We start from the raw sequence: 19787 nt of genomic DNA on the forward strand, positions 1-19787 counted from the left end.
TACGCCGTCTCTGAGGAGTTGCCGATCGCGGCCTCCTAGGCTCCCTCGAACGTGATCTCTCTCTCACTAGGGATTTCGAGCATGATCTTCTATGCAGCTCCGTCTGAGGGACCGGAGCCCTCATCCCCATCAGTCCTGCATCTGGACGCATCTTCCAATGTCTCAGGCTTTCCAGCCACCTCGGTGACATGTTAAGAGGCCGCTCTGCACGCTCAGGTGAAGCCTCAGGTGAAACCTGCACAATATGCAGCCCTGCTGAAGACTTAGAGGCTCTGGAGACTACACTCCGCTCAGATTTTGATGAGCCAGATGGAGTCCGTTGTCTGGGCACCAATTGTCTGTCATCTGACACGTGCCCTGAGGTTGAGCCAGAATGCGCCACCACAGAAGAGTCCTGGTGCGCTGCCTCTTGACCCGCCGCAGACCTGTCTTTTTGCTCACCCTGCGGTGTAGACGCCACTAAAGGTTGTGGACTTATTTCTGACCTCGACAAAGACCTAAGTGAGGTCCGAGAGGCTGGTCTTGATAGTCTCGAAACCGACCTTTCATCAGGTGGGGGAAGACCTAGACTGACACTCCATGCTTCGAGTCCGAAGCATGTTTCGACGTCGACCCACGTCGCGATGGAGACCTCGACCTTCTGTTCTTTTTAGGTCTCGACGTCGAACTCTTCGACGCCGATCTTCCTTCGCCTCTCGGCATCGACCTTTTTCTCGACGACGACTTACGTCTCTCCCTCCACCTCGACCGTCGTCCCCCCTTCGATGTCGACCGATGACTCTCTCTCGACGTCGACACTGGATCCTTCGACGTCGACACTCGATCCTTCGAAGTCGGACACCTCTCTTCCCTCGACGTCGATCTCTTACGATCCTTCGACGTCGAACCTTGCACCCCCAACGTCGTCCTTACTGTAATCGACACCAGATGTCTCAACGTCGAAAGGGATTTCGACGGCGACTGTCTAGACGCTGAACCTTGCCTCACCGGCGATGTCCTCGACGTCGATGGAGCCTTCTTCGACGCCGACAAGGCTGACGGCGATCTGGATCTCGACGCTGAGCGCACCTTTTTTGACGGCGACGCTCCCTGGAGTCGATGTTTCTTAGTTCTACCTTCAGGAGAAGCTGTTCTTCGACTTTTGGGTTGAGAAGATGGCTTAGCAGATGACAACAAGCTCTGGGGGCCCTTCTCACCACGGCTTTCTCTCTCCAGAAGGCCCAGGAATGAATATGCTACTTACCAGTATACATCTGTTCTTGGCATGTAGGGCTGCTGACATTCATGTCTTTAGCATAGATCGCCGCCTAGTGTTGGGTCCGGATGATTGCACATTGTTGTCCTGGAAGAGTCTTCGAAGGATCACGAGATAGGTGGCTCCTCCCCTGGACTACAGTGCGCATGGGCATCGACTCCATCCCCAGATTGTTTTTAGCCATTGTGGCAACGATGGAGTGTAATAGTGTAAGCGATGGCCATGCTAAGAGTAAGTGTTAAAAAGTCTGCAGCCGCTACAGGCGCCGGGGAGGAGGGCGGGCGATATGAATGTCAGCAGCCCTACATGCCAAGAACAGATGCATACTGGTAAGTAGCATATTCAGTTCGAGGCATGTGGGCTGCTGAATTCATATCTTTAGCATAGAATACATAGCAGTCCCTCCACTAACGGCGGCCGCCTGTGCCAGCTGCAGAAGTTTGAAAAAGCGTTTTAAGAACAGCCTGCCCTACAGCTGCTTGCTGCTTGGAGTGCACGTCTACACAGTAATGTTTAGTAAATATGTGTGGTGTAGACCATGTGGCTGCTCAACAAATGTCTTCCGAAGGGATATTACCAAGGAAAGCCATAGAGGCCCCCAACTTTCGGGTGGAGTGGGCTCTTGGGGGGACCGTTAAAGTGCGCTTAGCCTTGTGATAGCAAATCTGAATGCACTTAACGATCCACCTGGCTATACCTGCTTTGGAAATGGGGTTGCCTTTGTGCTGGGCTGAGAAGGCAACAAAGAGTTGTGATCTTTTCCTAAAGTCTTTGGTCCTATCGATGTAGTACATCAAGGCTCGTTTGACATCAAGAGTGTGGAGCATTCTTTCGGCAACTGTTTCTGGGTTTTGAAAGAATTCGGGCAGTTCAATGGTCTGATTGACATGGAACTGCGAAACCACTTTAGGAAGAAATTTAGGGTTAGTGCGCAGCACTACCCTGTTGGAGTGAATTTGAATGAACGGCTCTTGTACAGTGAGCGCTTGTAGCTCACTAACACGCCGCAGAGACGTAATGGCAATGAGAAAAGCCACTTTCCATGTCAAGAACTGAATCTCACATGAATGTAGAGGCTCAAAAGGTGGGCCCATCAACCTGGTGAGGACCACATTGAGGTTCCATACAGGAGCCGGCGGGGTCCTGGCAGGGATGACCCGCTTCAGGCCTTCTAGGAAGGCTTTAATGGCAGGCACCCTGAAAACGGAGAGATGCTGCCTGTTTTGGAGATAAGCCGCTATGGCGGATAAGTGTATCCTGATGGAAGCGTATGCTAGATTGCATTTGTAAAGATGTAACAAATAGCAGATGATGTTGGGAGTGGATGCATCTAGCGGATTGATGTTGTGGGTAGCACAGTAAATGACAAACCGCTTCCATTTTGCTGCATAGCAGGCTCTGGTGGTGGGCTTCCTTGCCTCCCGTATGATATCCATGCATTCAGGAGGCAAGTCAAGGTAGCCAAACTCTAAGACCTCAGGAGCCAGATCGCCAGGTTGAGCTGTTGCGGATCTGGATGCTGAATGTCGCCATGGCTCTGCGTCAAAAGCTTGGGCGTGAGGTGTAGCCTTTGATGCGGTACCACGGAGAGTTCCAGAAACGTGGTGTACCATGGTTGGCGTGCCCACGTTGGAGCAACTAGGATGAGAGTCATCGAGTGTTGCTTTAGCTTTCGTGCCACCAGCGGTATGAGAGGCGCTGGGGGAAAAGCGTACGCAAATCTGCCTGACCAGTTCATCTATATCGCATTGCCTTGTGACTGTGGGTGAGGGAACCTGGCGGCAAAGGTTTGGCATTTTGCGTTTTCCCTTGTGGCGAACAGGTCAATCTGTGGATGACCCCACTTCTGGAAGTACGGGCGGAGTACTGATGGGTGTATCTCCCACTCGTGCATCTGGTGGCTGTACCTGCTGAGCAGGTCCGCCATCTGATTGTCCGTGCCTGGGAGGTGTTCCGCCATGAGGAAGATGTCCCTTTGAATGGCCCACTTCCACATGCTCTGAGCCAGATGAGACAACTGTGGAGAGTGTGTACCTCCCTGCTTCTGGATGTAGTACATGGCTGTCATGTTGTCCGTCCGGATCAACACGACCTTGTTGCACAGATGTACTTCGAATGCTTTCAGCGCCATGAAGATTGCCATCAGTTCTAGGTAGTTGATGTGCATCTTCTTTTGCTGTATTGTCCATAATCCCTGCACTGTGTAGTGGAGTACATGAGCTCCCCATCCTTGGAGAGACGCGTCCGCTGTCAGGATGATCTGTGGGACAGGCTCTTGGAACGGTCGGCCCTTGCAAAGGTTGTGTGGATTCCACCAATGCAGAGAGTTGTATGCCCTACCGGTGACCAACACTAGGTCTTTCAACTGTCCCTGAGCCTGATTCCACTGATGCGCTAAACATTCCTGGAGCGGACGCATATGTAACCTCGCGTGCGGGACTATGAAAATGCAGGAGGCCATCATGCCTATCAACTGCATGAACACTCTTGCAGGAAGCGAGTGTTGCGGTTGGAACTGTTGGATGAGCGACTGGATGTTGTTGATCCGCGCTGAAGTTGGGTGAGCCGTGGCTGCCAGAGTATTGATAGTTGCACCTAGATATTGCCGCACATGGGCTGGCTGAAGGTACGACTTTGTATAGTTCAGGGAGAACCCCAGACTGTGAAGAAGGTGAATGGTGTGGGACATGTCGGCGGCGCACTGCTGGGCCGACTTTGCTTGAACCAGCCAGTCGTCCAGATAAGGGTAGACATGAATGTGTTGTCTCCTGAGGTGCGCCGCTACTGTCGCTAGACATTTGGTGAACACTCTGGGGGCTGGGGTCACTCCGAAAGGAAGGACCTTGAATTGATAATGCCGATTTTGAATGGTGAATCTGAGGTATTTTTTGTGTGATGGATGGAGTGGAATGTGGAAGTAAGCATCCTTGAGGTCTAAGGTTGCGAGGAAGTCTCCCTGATTGAGGAGTGGAAGAACCTGTTGCAGCGTTAGCATGTGGAAGTGTTCTGAGAGAATGTACATGTTTAGGGGCCTGAGGTCCAGAATAGGCCTGAGGGACCCATCCTTCTTTGGGATTAAGAAGTACAGGGAGTACACCCCTGTGCCTTCCTCCTCCACTGGCACGAGCTCTATAGCGCCCTTTTGCAGCACGACGAGCACCTCCTGCTGCAATAAGTGCAAATGCTCTGCGGACATAGGACGGTGTTTTGGTGGTATGTTGGGTGGAGTGGATGTGAACTCCAAACAATAGCCGTACTGGATAAGTTTCCTGACCCACCTGTCTGTGGTGATGGATTTCCAGACTGGCAGGAACCGCTGGAGTCTCCCCCCGACAGGTGTTGGATGGTCGGGGGCAGTGACAGGGCGTCACTGTTTGTTGGAGGCAGAGGAACGGGAGTTGTTGTTGCCCTTGCCTCTGCCCTTGGCGTTGTTGCCCCGATAACCTCCTCTATGCTGTTTGGGGTAAGAGGATTGCGCCCCACCTTTATTGAATTGTGTTTGCTGGGACATCTGGCCTCTGGAAACACCCCTATTGCCTGAGCGACGAAAAGTGCTCCCCCGAAACTGTTGGGATTGGAGAGCTCCCATGGACTTGGCAGTTTCGGTATCCTTTTTTATTTTTTCCAAGGTGGTATCCACCTCAGGACCAAATAATCTGTCAGAGTTAACTGGCTGGTTGAGGATGGTAGTTTGGATCTCAGGCTTAAATCCAGAGATTCTGAGCCATGCCTGTCGTCTTAACATCACACTGGTGTTAATTGCCCTGGCTGCAGTATCAGCAACGTCCAGTGCACACTTTATTGAAGCGTTGGAGATGAGCTTCCCTTCCTGGATAAGCATCTCCGCAGCCTCTTTATATTGGTCTGGGAGATGTTGCAACAGGGTCTCTAGTGTGTCGTAGTGTGCCCTGTCGTAGCGTGCCAAGAGTGCCTGCGTGTTAGAGATACGCCATATATTGGCCGCCTGAGCTGCTACTCTCTTTCCCGATGCTTCCAGCACTTTGGACTCTTTGTCCGGGGGAGGAGCTTCACCAGTGGTTTGCGAATTCGCCCTCTTGCGGGCATTAGAAACGACCAGAGAGTCCAATGGCAACTGGCCCTTGATGTAAGTGGGATCGCCAGGTGCCGGTCGGTATTTCTTTTCAATTCTAGGGTTGACCACCCTTGCCCGTGTGGGCTCCTTGAAAATGTCCGCAGCATGTTTGAGGACCCCTTTCAGCATTGGGAGGGTTTTTACAGTCTTTTCAGTTGCTGAAATAGTGTCAAAGAGGAAGTCCACCTCCACAGGGTCAGCATGGAGTTCAACGTCGTGGTTCTTAGCCGCCCTTTCAATCAAGGCATTGAATGCCGCAGAATCCTCAGTGGGAGACGTCTTGATATTGTATATCTGAGGGTCGAGAGTGTTGCTGATCCCCCTGGTCACCCTGGTCACCTGTGTCCACCCATGCGTCCTGTTGTGCATCAGGATCAGCGTGGGTCGGGAAGCTGTATTCGTCATTTTGATCTCCAGCATCCTCGGCATCGGAATAAGTTGGCGAGGGCGTGGCAATTCTTTGAGTCCGAGGAGTCAATGGTTCGACCAAGACTGGTGCATCAGAAGCAGGCTTTTTGCGCTTTAAAGGAATGGTATATTACTCCAAAGGCGTCGTTGCCGTAATTTTACGCTTATAAAGCGTAAGCTTCCCAGTGTCGGCATCGATGAAACGTTCCGACTGTTCCTCCAGTAATGGTGGTCGATGCGTCAAGCCCCCAGCCGGGAGATAGGCGTCGACCCTACAGCACTGTGCGTTTTCGCTTTGGGTGCCGCCCGGGGTGCGAAGGCCTTCGGTGCCACCTTCGGCGGCAACGTGAAGAGGAGTGGCGTCGATGACTTGGAGGTGGGGACCGACTGTTTCGGCGCGGAAGGCGTTTTGGGGCCTTCTGCCGAGGCTTTGTCCCTTATACGCTTGAGTGAGTCCGAGACCTGCTTTGTGAATGAAGCGGACGGTTTCGCCGATACGACAGACAACCTCGGTCCAACAACGTGGGAAGACTCGATCGTCGACAACTTTGGCTGGTCGGTCCGAGGCGTGCCTGTGGTGGTGTCCTGGGCAACCGCTTTAGGGGCACCAACCTTTGGCTCGATGCCCTTGCTGGTCTTCGCTCGACGCCCTTAGCGACCTTTGGTGCCGCGGCCTTGCTTGGCTTCGGTTCGATACCCGATCAGGACTTTGGCTCGACGCTCTTGCTGTACGGAGTCTGGACGGCCTTTGTGGGCTTCAGCACGACGCCTTTAGTCTGCTTCGGCTGGACGGATTTCACCGACTTTGCCAGGTCGACAGGCTTCTTCGGCTTGGGCTGTCCCGACACCTCGGAGGACGAGGGTGTCGATGGTGTATCAGAAGGTTTCGGTTTCGATTGCGCCTGAACCACTTTAGGTTGTTCGGAAACCGAAGGTTTCACTTTCGGTTTCGATTTCTTTAATGGCGGCTCCGTCGAAGTGTCCGTAGCCGGGCCGGGAGGCGGGGCCATGGATCTTGGTAGAAGGTCTTGGCTAAGGCCGATAGGCGATCCCTCGACCTGAGCCTTTGTAAGAGTTAGAACGGGGCATAGCTCGTCCTCTGAGCTATCTTCCATGGCCCCATATGCCTCATCGTCGTCTCCTACCTCGTCGACGACTTCTTCTACGGGTAGGTCTTCTTCGATCCGCACACAGGACACTTCTTGATCGGGCTCTGTTCCATGTCGCGTCGTCGAGGGTCTTGCTGCGTCGACTGGCCTCGAGCTCCAAAGAGTCACGCGACTCAATGGATGTTGAACTCGGAAGGCGAGTCCGAACAGAACCGGGCACCGAACGCAAACAATACCGACGATAAAGAGAGAAAAAGGCCTTTTGGCCTCGAGAATTATGTCGATTCCGAACTGAGAGAACGAAAGTACATCCGAACCCAATGGCGGAAAAAAACAATCTGGGGATGGAGTCGATGCCCATGCGCACTGTACTCCAGGGGAGCAGCCACCTATCTCGTGATACTTCGAAGACTCTTCCAGGACAACAATGTGCAATCATCCGGACCCAACACTAGGCGGCGATCTATGCTAAAGATATGAATTCAGCAGCCCACATGCCTCGAACCCTCATTTTCTCCCTTTCTCTTAAAGTCCTATTAGAAAGGTTGAGGCAGTGATAACACTCTTCCACCTTATGAAAAGCTGGAAGACAAACCACACAAACAGAGTGTGGGTCCGTTTTTGACATCTTCTTCCCACAGGAAGGACATTTGTAAAATAAAGGTGGCATTCTGACTAAAAAACACCAACAGTTTAGTCAGAAAAAGGTATTAAACCACCACTAGAGTAGTATATTGTCAAAAAAGACAAGAAAAAAACAACTTCTGACAGAAAAACCGCCAAAAATTAGCCGAGCTCAAGTTCCAGGTTCCTCATAGAACAAGCCGGAAAAAAGAATTGGCCTGTCACCTGTGGGGCATTATGGGAACAGAGTTCTCCTGGAGGCCTTAAAGGCAAAGTATGCAGATTCTCTGGGGCCTTACTGATTTTCTGTACACAGACATTTTTTCATATGCAGCCTTTTAGGCTAATAACTGTTTACAACAGGTTCTTTGATGAAAATAAAAGGTTTTCATGGTTATGAAATGCATTTTAGGCTCATGCCTGTTTATTGCATTGATATATAGCATATTTTCATGCTACAGAACGTGTTTAAGTTTGGCTTTATTAGCCTATGTATATATGTTAGGCTGCATATTATGGGTCTTATACATGTATATGTGTATAATTAGTTTAGTACTATGTACTGTTTGGTATATTTACACATATATATGTATATTGTTTTTGTGTTCCGGGTTCCCGCTCATGGGCGGAGATAATTATGTGCTTATGACTATTAATGAGTATCCCCTGGAAGAGAACTAGAGCTATTCTGATTTGCTTAAATAATTTTTTATCACATGAAGCTTTATATGATCTAACTAGACCAGACCGTAAGAGGGGAAGGGGGTAGAGTTTTTTGTACGTCCTGACTAATGCCAGGCTACGGTCCAGCAGAGGTGGCATCTGCGGCAGCCTATACCACTGTTTCAAGCCAAGGGAGTCCTAGCTTATTTACTCAATCCTTCCAAGCTCAAAATTATTTATAAAGAGAAAACACTTTTTTTGTGTCTGAGATCGCTGCCAGGTTTTTTTTAGATACAATTTAGTCTAACGATTGTGTCTGATAAATGTAAAGGAAAATGCTACTTACCAGTATGCAACTGTTCTTGGCATGAAGAGCTGCAGAATTGCACACTGTGCATAGATGGCCACCTAGTGTTGGGCCCGGATGTTTGCAGTTTGTTTTTCTTGTAGAGAGTCTTTGGAAGTCACGGGATAGGTGATCCCCAGATTGTTTTTCGCCATTAGGGAAGTGATGGAGATAAGAGATAGTGATGACCATGTGTTTTTATCTAATGTTAATAACACTGGAACAGATAAAAGTAGCCGGGGAGGCGGGTGGGCGTGTGCAATTCTGCAGCTCTACATGCCAAGAACAGATGCATACTGGTAAGTAGCATTTTCCGTTCAAGGCATATGATCTGCAAATTGCACACTGTGCATAGATTATATAGCAGTACCCACACTAGCGGCGACCACCTGTATCTGTTGCAGTTGTTTGAAATAGTGTTTTAAGTACAGCTGGCCTACAGTAACTTGTTGTTTTGTTTGCACATCTACACAATAGTGTTTTGTGAAAGTGTGCGGTGTAAGCCATGTAGCTGCTTTGCAGATGTCTTCTAAGGGAATGTTCCCTAGGAATGCCATGGAAGCCCCTATTTTCCTTGTTGAATGGGCTCTTGGAGGAATTGTCAGTGTGCGCTTAGCTTTCTGATAACCTATTTGGATACACTTAACGATCCACCTGGCAATACCCGTTTTTTATATTGGGTTGCCTTTATGTGGTGGTGAAAAGGATACAAAAAGCTTTTTTGTTTTTCTGAAGCTTTGTGTTCTCTCTATGTAGTAGAGTAGTGCTCTTTTGACATCTAAGGTGTGCAAAGCTCTTTCTGCAACTGTTTGTGGCTGCAAGAAGAAAACTGGCAGTTCCACAGATTGGTTTAGATGGAACGATGAAATTACCTTTGGTAGGAATTTAGGGTTTGTACGAAGAACCACCTTATTGTGATGCATTTGCAGAAAAGGTTCTTGGATGGTGAATGCTTGCATTTCACTAACTCTTCTTAAGGAAGTAATGGCTACTAGGAAAGCCACTTTCCATGTGAGAAATTGCAATTCGCATTTGTGTAAGGGTTCAAATGGAGGTCCCATGAGACGTGTGAGCACTATGTTTAAGTTCCACACTGGTGAAGGTGTCATTCTTAAATGTCGGAATGTCGGAATTTGTAAAGCGCACAGCTACCTCCACCGGAGGTGTCCCGGCGCTGTCCGTATAACGCTTAGGAACCCTTCCTGGCTTTCCTGGCAAATGTCCACTCCTGGGCACCCCCCAGGTGCAGCCAGGCATCCCAGCGCTTTTGGGGCCGTTGTGGAGACTAAGCAAGCTATTGCCCAGAGTTGCAGCGTGGGACCCATGATCAGAACAGGCACTGAGGCGAGAATATCCAGTCAGGGAAATAAATGAGCCGGAGACCCGCCGAGGCGGGAATCGAACCCTGGTCCCTGGCCAGAGCTCTGCATCAAGGTCTGCCTGCTCTAACCATTGAGCCACACTTCTCCACAATTGTTGGAGGTATTATTCTTTTGAGACCCTCCATAAAAGATTTAATGGCTGGCACTCTGAAGAGAGACAGGTGCTGTCTGTTTTGTAAGTAAGCTGCAATGGCAGCTAGGTGCAACCTGATAGATGTGTAGGCTAAATTACACTTTTGAAGATGTAGTAAGTAGCCGATAATGTGTTGAATGGATACATCCGAATGGATTCAATTTGTTGGTTTTTCAGTATATGGCAAAGCGTTTCCACTTAGCAGCATAACATGCTCTGGTGGTGGGACGCCTTGCCTCCTTGATAATATTCATACATTCTTGAGGGAGTTTAAGATAGCCAACCTCTATGACTTCAGGAGCCAGATCGCAAGGTTGAGCTGAGCTGCGTCCGGGTGCCTGATCTCTCCATGGTTCTGGGTTAAATGATGTGGAGGTAGGTTTAGTTATTGGTGTGGTACCACAGATAGCTGTAGCAGTGTGGTGTACCATGGTTGTCTGGCCCACGTTGGAGCTACTAGTATAAGCATTAGCGAGTGTTGCTACATCTTGCGTACTAGTAAAGGAATCATTGGTAGAGGAGGAAAAGCGTATGCAAATAGTCCTGACCAGTTCATCCATATCGCATTGCCTTTGGCTAATGGGTGTGGGTATCTGGCGGCGAAGTGTGGGCATTTTGCGTTGTCGTGGGTGGCGAAGAGGTCTATCTGAGGTTGACCACACATCTGAAAGAACGGATGAAGAACTTGTGGATGAAGTTCCCATTCGTGCATCTGCTGGGTCTGCCGACTTAACAGATCTACCATGGTGTTCTGGACCCCTGGCACGTGTTGGGCTATTAGAAAGATGTTCTGAGGTATAGCCCACCTCCATATCTGCTGAGCTAGTTGAGAGAGCTGCAGAGAGTGTGTCCCTCCTCGTTTGTTTACGTAATACATGGCTGTCATATTGTCTGTGCGGACTAAAACAGTCTTGTTTACCACTTGTCTTTGGAATGCTTTTAGAGCTAGAAACACAGCTAATAGCTCTAGATTGTTGATGTGGAGTAGTTTTTGCATTGGTGTCCACTTTCCCTGCGTGGTGTGATGCAGTAAGTGGGCTCCCCAGCCGGAGAGCGATGCGTCTGCTGTTAGTGTAATTTGTGGAACTGGCTCTAGGAACAGTCGGCCTTTTGATAGGTTTTTTGTGTTCCACCATTGCAGAGATCGATGAGTCCGAATGTCTACCAACACTAGGTCTGTTAACTGACCCTGAACCTGGTTCCATTGACGTGCTAGACATTCTTGAAGCGGACGCATTTGCAGTCTTGCGTGAGGTACTATGAATATGCAAGATGCCATCATCCCTGAGTTGCATAAACACTCGAGCTGGAAGCGAGTGTTGTGATTTGAACTTTGTTAGGAGCGTTTGCACACTTGTTATCCTTGCTGGAGAGGGATAAGCTTGTGCTAGTTGAGTATTGATTGTAGCCCCTAGGTACTGTTGTGTGTAAGATGGCAGCAGATGTGACTTGGTGTAATTTACTGTGAAGCCTAAGTTGTGAAGTAACAGTATTGTATTGTGAGCGTGCTGTACACATTGGTTGTATGACTGTGCCTTTACGAGCCAGTCGTCTAGATATGGGAAGACGTGTATGTGCTGTCTTCTTAGGTGTGCTGCCACCACTGCTAGACATTTGGTGAACACTCTTGGCGCTGTGGTTACTCCGAATGGGAGTACCTTGAACTGGTAGTGCTGTCCTTCCAGCACAAATCTTAGATACTTTTTGTGCGCCTGATGAATTGGGATGTGAAAGTAGGCGTCTTTGAGATCTAGTGTGACCAGAAAGTCGTCCTGTAACAGGAGTGGGAGGACTTGCTGAAGTGTGACTATATGGAAGTGATCTGATTGTATGTAAGCGTTGAGAGGTCGGAGGTCTAGAATGGGTCTCAGAGATCCGTCCTTTATTGGAATCAAAAAGTACAGGGAATATACTCCCCCTTGTTCCGTTGATGTTTTGGAACTATCTCTATTGCATTTTTCTGCAGTAGAGAAAGTACTTCTTGTTTGAGCAGCGTTAAATGATCTCGTGACATTGGACGCTGTTTGGGTGGTATGTTTGGGGGGTAGATGTTAGTTCTAGACAGTAACCTGACTGAATTATTTGAAGCACCCACCTGTCTGATGTGATGTCTTGCCAGGCTGACAGGTGTTGCTGTATCCTTCCCCCGACAGGAGTGGAATGGGGCGGGGGAAGGGGAGGGGAGTCATTGGGTAGGGGTGGAGGCAGAGCGGGAGTTGTTATTCTTGCCTCTGCTTTTGTTGTTGTTACCGCAGTAACCTCCCCTTTGATAGCCCTTACCGTAGGTAGACTGAGTGGGGCTTTTATAACCTGTGGATGGTGTGTCTGATGAGTACCCTCTGCTCGCACCTCTATATGTGGAGCGACGAAAAGAACGTCTGGGAGCCTGCGACTGCAGTGCTCCCATAGACTTTGCTGTGTCTGTGTCTTTTTTCATTTTTTCGAGTGAGACATCTACCTCCGGGCCAAATAAGTGTTGCTCATCGAATGGCCTATTGAGTATGGCACTTTGGACTTCTGGCTTAGAGCCGGATATACGCAGCCAAGCATGCCTGCGCAGCAGAACGCTAGTATTGTTTGCTCTTGAGGCTGTGTCTGCTGCATCTAGTGCACAGCGGATAGATGTGTTCGTAATAATTTTGCCTTCTTGAATTAGCTCACTATCTCTATCCTTAAATTGATCAGGGAGATGTTGCATTATGTCCTCGAGCTCATCATAGTGTACTCTATCGTATCTGGCTAGTAAAGCTTGCGTGTTAGCAATGCGCCACATGTTTGCTGCTTGTAAGGCTGTTCTTTTCCCTGACGCATCAAGGAGTTTAGACTCCTTGTCAGGTGGGGGAGCTTCCCCTGATGTCTGAGAGTTAGCCCTCTTACGTGTGTTGGATACAACTAGAGAGTCGAGGGGAACAGGACCCTTTATGTATGCTGGGTCAGATGGTGCAGCCTTGTACTTCTTTTCCACTCTTGGGTTTATGACTCTAGTCCTGACAGGGTCTTTAAAAACCTCAGGGGCATGTTTAACCACCCCTTTGAGCATTGGCAAAATTGTGGAAGACTGTTGTGCATTGTCAAATGTGTCCAGGAGGAAGTCTTCCTCTACTGTATCGGAGTCCATGTCTACCCCATGGTATTGTGCTGCTCTGATTAGTAACTGGTTGAACCCCATGGTGTCTTCTGGTGGTGAAGGCCTAGACGGGTATATATCGTCTTGTGGGACGTCTGGGATGTCCGGTGTTTTGTAATCTACCCATGGGTCTGGCGAGTCTGGGGGATCAACTGGCTCTTGAGGATCAGCCCCTGTGTCTGATTCATCATCCCCATTATCCCCATGTGTGCTAGATGGCACAGGGGAGAGAGGTGAAGTATGGGGTGGAGGAGTGGGTGCAGGAGCTGGGTGAGGTACATGCATAGGTGAGGTAGCCATGTCCTTTTTCCTCTTTGGGGCTGGAGCTGGTGCAGGCGCCTCTGGTAGTCGTTTCTTTGATAGTGTCAATCGACCAGTCTTTGTGTCTTTAACAAGAGTCTTTTGCTTTAGATCTGGAGCCAACAAGTCTTTTTCAGGAGTATGGCCTGTCGGCATGAAAGGACGTTTCGGCGCCGGTACGGCCTCTTTTGTCCTTTTATCTTTTACGGGGGAAGCCGGTGTCCTTTTCGGATCCGAAGGCTTTTTCGGTTCCGGGTGCTTTTTCGAGTCCGACACTTTTTTCGGCTCCAATTGGTGCTTCGGCTCCGGTGTTTTTTTGGTGCCGGAAGCTTTTGGGTGCTCCGAAGTTGGCTTGGGTGCCGAGGGAACTGGGTGTTTCAGCGCCGATGGCTTCGGTGCGATAGTAGATGGTTTTTTCGGTGCCGGTAATTGTGTGCCGGCACCGAGCGGGGGTCGACTCGAGCCCGAGTCTCCCGAAGGCCTTATCGACTTCTTGGCCGAGCCCGAAGGTGGGGGCGTGGAAGTATTTTCTCGGTATGTGCCCGAGGGCGTGACCGTAGCCTTTTTTGTGGGTGTCGAGGAAGTGTGGGGGTCGACGATCTTACTTACGACCCGCTGCCCTGGAGTCAGGTCCTCGACATCTGAATCTTCTGCCTCCGATTCGCTGTCGACGTCGTGTTCTTCTGGGACGTCGACGCCTTCTTGGAAAATGTCGTCCGGAACTGGAGCCGAAGATCTTTGAGCCATGGTTCGCCTGGCTCTCCGGTCCCTGATAGTCTTTTTGGAGCGTCAAGAGGCACAGGCTGAACAGTCCTTGGCCTCGTGCTTCGGAGAGAGGCAGAGGTTACAGACCTCGTGGAGGTCGGTGTGGGGAAACTTCGACCCACATTGAGGACACCTTTTAAATGGCGTCCTTTCCATTAGCTGGAGTCGAGGCCTAGTTGGGCCCGAAGGCCGTATTTGACGACCGGAATGGACGTCCTTGGAGACGAAGAGTTATGTCGACTGGAAAACGCCTTGTAGAGTATTTTCTTGATGCTGATTAAGATTGTGCGTCGACGGTTAAATCGTTTCCAACACGGAGCGCTGGAACCACATCCGAGCCCGGTGGCGGAAAAAAACAATCTGGGGATGGAGCTGATGCCCATGCGCAGTAATACCCAAGGGAGGAGTCGCCTATCCCGTGACTTCCAAAGACCCTCTACAAGAAAAACAAACTGCAAGCATCCGGGCCCAACACTAGGGGGCCATCTATGCACAGTGTGCAATCTGCAGCTCATATTCCTCGAACATTATGTTTCCATAGTGTTTTCAATTATTTTGTTATTCAGGGGGGTGGGGATGATCATTGGGGATGATCAGTGGGGAGTAACCAGCCTTTCTCTCCATCACCAATTGGGACTGTTCAGTCCCTTTGCCTCATTTGGGTGGGTCCTGGGGTGAGTGAGGGTGGCTTTCAGGGTTTGAAGGGTGGGGTGGGAGGTGTGGTGTGTGGGGCAAGGAATAGCAGAGAAGGATTAGTTACTTACCTGTAACGAATATGCTACTTACCAGTATGCATCTGTTATTGGCATGTAGGGCTGCTGACATTCATATCTGTTGCATAGATTGCCGCCTAGTGTTGGGTCCGGAGGATTGCACATTGTTGTCCTGGAAGAGTCTTCGAAATATCACGAGATAGGTGGCTCCTCCCCTGGACTACAGTGCGCATGGGAATCGACTCCATCCCCAGATTGTTTTTAGCCATTGTGGCAAAGATGGAGTGTAACACTGTGAGTGATGACCATGCTAAGAGTAAGTGTAAGTGCTGCATCCGCTACAGGCGCCGGGGACGAGGGCGGGCGATATGAATGTCAGCAGCCCTACATGCCAAGAACAGATGCATACTGGTAAGTAGCATATTCGGTTCGAGGCATGTGGGCTGCTAAATTCATATCTGTTGCATTGAATACATAGCAGTCCCTCTATTAGCGGCGGCCGCCTGTGCCAGCTGCAGCAGTTTGAAAAAGTGTTTTTAGAACAGCCTGCCCTACAGCTGCCTGCTGTTTGGAGTGCACATCTACACAGTAGTGTTTTGTAAATGTGTGTGTGGTAGACCATGTGGCTGCTCTACAAATGTCTTCTAAAGGAATATTTCCAAGGAAAGGCACGGAGGCCCCCAACTTGCGGGTGGAGTGTGCCCTTCGGGGGATTGTTAAAGTGCGCTTTGCTTTTTGATAGCAAATTTGAATACACTTAACGATCCACCTGGCTATACCTGCTTTGGAAATGGGGTTGCCTTTGTGTTGTGCTGAAAAGGCAACAAAGAGTTGTTTTGTCTTCCTAAAATCTTTGGTCCTATCAATGTAATACATTAAAGCTCTTTTGATGTCGAGAGTGTGGAGCATTCTCTCCGCCAACGACTCAGGATTTTGGAAGAACACAGGCAGTTCAATAGTCTGATTGATATGTGTGAGAAGTTGGCCTGATATATGATGCTCACTAGTTCTAGTGATCACCTTGTATCAGTCCAAACAACTCTTATGGTGATTGGTTGTAAGTCAACCTTATAGACCAGCTATCCTAATGGTAGCATGGACAAAGCAGTCTTAGGCTAAACTCTTTTGGCATGTGAAGCCAGCTGTTTTACCACAATATAACCCCTTGAATACCAGATGAAAAGACACCACACAGGTTGTTATGAAAATAAACAGTATATTTATTAATAACAACACCTCTGAACTCTTTATGAGGTCAGAGGGCTAAGCACATGACAATCTCTTACGAAAAATACTACAAGTTGCACAAAATTACAATGGTGCCCTAGGGGCACGACAAACCATATACTAAGTAAGTGGAATGTGAAAGTCGATAAATGGAATGGAGCTGTCCAGAGGCTGTAGGATCGATGGGACCACGCTACACTAACTTCAGGTAAGTAATAGGAGGCACACGGAACGCGTGTGCAGAGTGTGAACTCACACGCGAGATGCGTAACAACGTCTATGGACAGTACAGTTCAAGTAAAATGTAAGTACGGACAATCCTGACTAGTTAGGACAACAACGAATGTGGAATTGGACACTAGGACAGTTAGACTACCCTTGAGCACCGAAATGCTCTCGTTACCTCACCCACGGGCTGCGGGTGCATAGGTGCCAAAGTGTGTCGGGTTCTCGCGTTGAAGTCAATGGAGCCTGAAAGTAAAGATGCTGCAGGCGACCAGGAGGAAGATGTCCGGTGTGATCCAAGGGTGGATCGGTGAAGAAGAGTACCTGAAAGCAGAGGGGACAGTGTTCAAAGTCACTAGGCAGTGACCGGTGTGGAACCAGGAAGGAACCAGGTGCTGTCGTCGCGATCAGGTGAAGAGTGGACGCTTGACTCTGCAGCCACGTGGACCAAGAGGTGTCTTCGACGACCAGGATGGAGGCACGAGCTGTCCCACGCAGGCTCTCGCTGTCGGCGGTGTCGGATCCGGGATTGGACTCAACAGGCCTTGGCAAAGGCAACCCACGCGGATGAAGGGAAAAGACGTCTGGTGCGGACTAGGAGAGTCCGGGGTGCCCCTTTTTTTGGAAGGGAGCAAGGGCCAGTCTGGAGCAACCAGACCAGCAGCAAAGATTCAAAGGTTCGTCGTCTAGGAGGCCACTAGCCAGCCGGCAAGTGACCAGACAACGCGTCGAGCAGCAAACAAGCAGAAGGGCCCCACGCAGATCTCGTGGAAGCTGGAGGGCTGATCTTCGGTGCAGGGGCTGCTCGGAGTTGGGGCTTCTCAATCCCCAAAGCACTTGGTCGAGTTTACCTCGGGAGTCGTGCTGGAAGCGAAGTGCAGGTTCTTTCAAGATGGCCGGTCCCACGTGTCTTGTCGCACCCACGAGTCTCAGCTTTGCTGTAGATGTAGGTTGAGGTCGGAGAGGTCTGGGAATCCGGGTCTCGTCGGGCTCTGAAGTCTGGATCCTCGAGGGAAGACGACAAAGTGAAGCCGCTGGACGCTTGATGGTGCCTGCAGTTGCCCACAAGGGACATTCTTCAGTCTTCTGTGGAGCAGAACGTCGAAGGCCAGAATTTCTTCTTGTTGAATAGTTCAGGATAATCTAATTTGGAATGGGACCAGCTCCTACCTTTATTCTCCTAAAGGGGGCTGCACAACTGACTAGGTCCCTCCCCTGGGTGGGACCAGGAAGGGGGTGGCTACACCCCCTATCCTTTGTCCGGTTTCCCGCCAGAGCTGGGGCAGGGATGCCCCAGCAACTGGTTTGAACCGGTGTATGCACAGGGCACCTTGTGTGCCCCAGGCATGTCTCATTCCTTTCAGGCCTCCCTACCTCAATACACAACATCCTGTCTGGGGTGGTGCTAGCACCTCCCAAGGCAGGAAACCCTTTGTCCAAGCCATCCTCGCTGGAAGGACTCCCAGCAGCAGGAGGTCAGACTTGTGTCTGTGGTGGCAGCATCCATTTTGTGATGCTGAGGCTCGAGTTAACTTTAACCGGGGTTCACAGTTACATACATGTCATGTCCCTCTAGAAGGGTGGAATGCTACCCCCGTCGCCAGAATTGGAGAGGGGGAAGTATTCCAAATCGTATGACACCTTACTCGACATGTTTTGATAACGTTATACCAGAGTTAGCATTTAACCGCGAGGTTGATAATGCACTTAAGAGTATATGGTATAGCATTATCATGGAACAGCTATTAGGACTTTGTTCTGCAAGCTGCAAACGGGCTCAGCTCATGCCAGAGCACCATCTCACATAATTCCAAGCACTCTGCCTTCAGGATTGATAAGGCCTTCCATAGGAGTGACTGATAGGAATATATGTGTCCATTTTAGGGTTAGATATAGGTATACTATATCTACATCAAAGGATGTTTACACCACTTTGGCCCAGCTGTCATGCAGCCAGTTGTGTCAGATTTAGATGGCCAGCCAGGGGTGGCATAATACATGCTTCAGCCCCTGGTAGGCCCTGGGTACACCTATGCCCTGGATACCTAAGGTATACTGTACAGGGACTGATAAGGTGGCCCAGTACCAATTGGTAAATGCACCTAAGGTACATGGAGTCCATTTTAACAGAGAGAGCAGGAAGCCTGGGGTCCTGAATAGCAGGATCCCAGGCCAACTAAGTCAAAAAACCAGCAAAACACTAGGCAAAAAGTCAGATATCCCCCTTCCTACAATATGGAACCGTGAAACCACCTTTGGAAGAAATTTAGGGTTAGTGCGCAGCACCACCCGGTTGGAGTGAATTTGTATGAATGGCTCTTGGATAGTTAGTGCCTGGAGTTCACTAACTCGTCGCAGAGATGTAATTGCTATCAGGAAAGCCACTTTCCATGTTAAGAACTGAATCTCGCATGAATGTAGAGGCTCAAAAGGTGGACCCATCAGTTGGGTGAGTACCACATTACGGTTCCATTCAGGAGCTGGTGGGGTCCGGGGAGGAATGACTCGTTTGATTTCTTCCAGAAAGGCTTTAATGGCAGGCACTCTGAAAAGTGAGAGATGCTGCCTGTTTTGGAGAGAAGCCGCAATGGCGGATAAATGTATCCGAATGGAAGCATATGCCAGATTGCATTTGTAAAGATGAAACAGATAACAAATGATGTTGTGCGTAGACGCGTCAAGCGGGTTGATGTTGTGGTCTGCACAATAAATGATAAACCGCTTCCATTTCGCCGCATAGCATGCTCTGGTGGTGGGCTTTCTTGCCTCCCGTATGATATCTATGCAATCGGGAAGCAATTTGATGTAGCCAAATTCTAAGACCTCAGGAGCCAGATCACCAGGTTGAGCTGTTGCGGATCTGGGTGCTGAATGTCGCCATGGCTCTGCCTCAAAAGCCTGGGAGTGAGACGCAGCCTTTGATGCGGTACCACGGAAAGTTCTAGAAACGTGGTGTACCATGGTTGGCGTGCCCACGTTGGAGCAACCAGGATGAGCGTCATCGAGTGTTGCTTCAGCTTGCGTGCCACCAGCGGTATTAGAGGTGCTGGGGGAAAAGAGTACGCAAATTTGCCTGACCAGTTCATCCATATCGCATTGCCCTGCGACTGTGGGTGCGGGAACCTGGCGGCAAAGCTTCGGCATTTGGCGTTTTCCTTTGTGGCGAACGGTTGGCCCTTGCAAAGGTTGTGTGGATTCCACCAATGCAGAGAGTTGTATGCACGACCGGTCACCAACACTAGGTCTTTTAACCGTCCGTGAGCCTGATTCCACTGACGTGCTAAGCACTCCTGAAGCGGACGCATATGTAGTCTCGCGTGCAGGACTATGAAGATGCAGGAGGCCATCATGCCTATCAACTGCATGAACACTCGTGCTGGAAGCGAGTGTTGCGGTCTGAATTTCTGTATCAGCAAT

The 19787-nt window shown here is 49.8% G+C and overlaps 2 protein-coding genes across 3 annotated transcripts in view; both read right to left on the reverse strand.

Moving 5' to 3' along the window:
• Positions 1–19787, reverse strand: part of TAOK1 (TAO kinase 1) — a 1359031-nt gene that overhangs the window by 541564 nt on the left and 797680 nt on the right. The gene's annotated exons all lie outside the window — the stretch shown is intronic.
• On the reverse strand, positions 9060–14187 carry LOC144824913 (uncharacterized). Its single transcript, XM_078683878.1, has 3 exons — positions 10820–14187; positions 9970–10764; positions 9060–9608 (listed from the first exon to the last, which is right to left on the reverse strand). The coding sequence occupies exon 1, from the start codon at positions 14185–14187 to the stop codon at positions 12199–12201; it is 1989 nt and encodes a 662-aa protein (XP_078540004.1). The 3' UTR covers positions 9060–9608; positions 9970–10764; positions 10820–12198.

This window comes from Lissotriton helveticus, chromosome 3_1, assembly GCF_964261635.1.
Source record: "Lissotriton helveticus chromosome 3_1, aLisHel1.1, whole genome shotgun sequence".
NCBI lineage: Eukaryota > Metazoa > Chordata > Amphibia > Caudata > Salamandridae > Lissotriton > Lissotriton helveticus.

Excerpts from the sequence above, each read along its gene's own strand:
- LOC144824913 (XM_078683878.1), bottom strand. The coding sequence starts at position 14,187 with ATGGCTCAAAGATCTTCGGCTCCAGTTCCGGACGACATTTTCCAAGAA.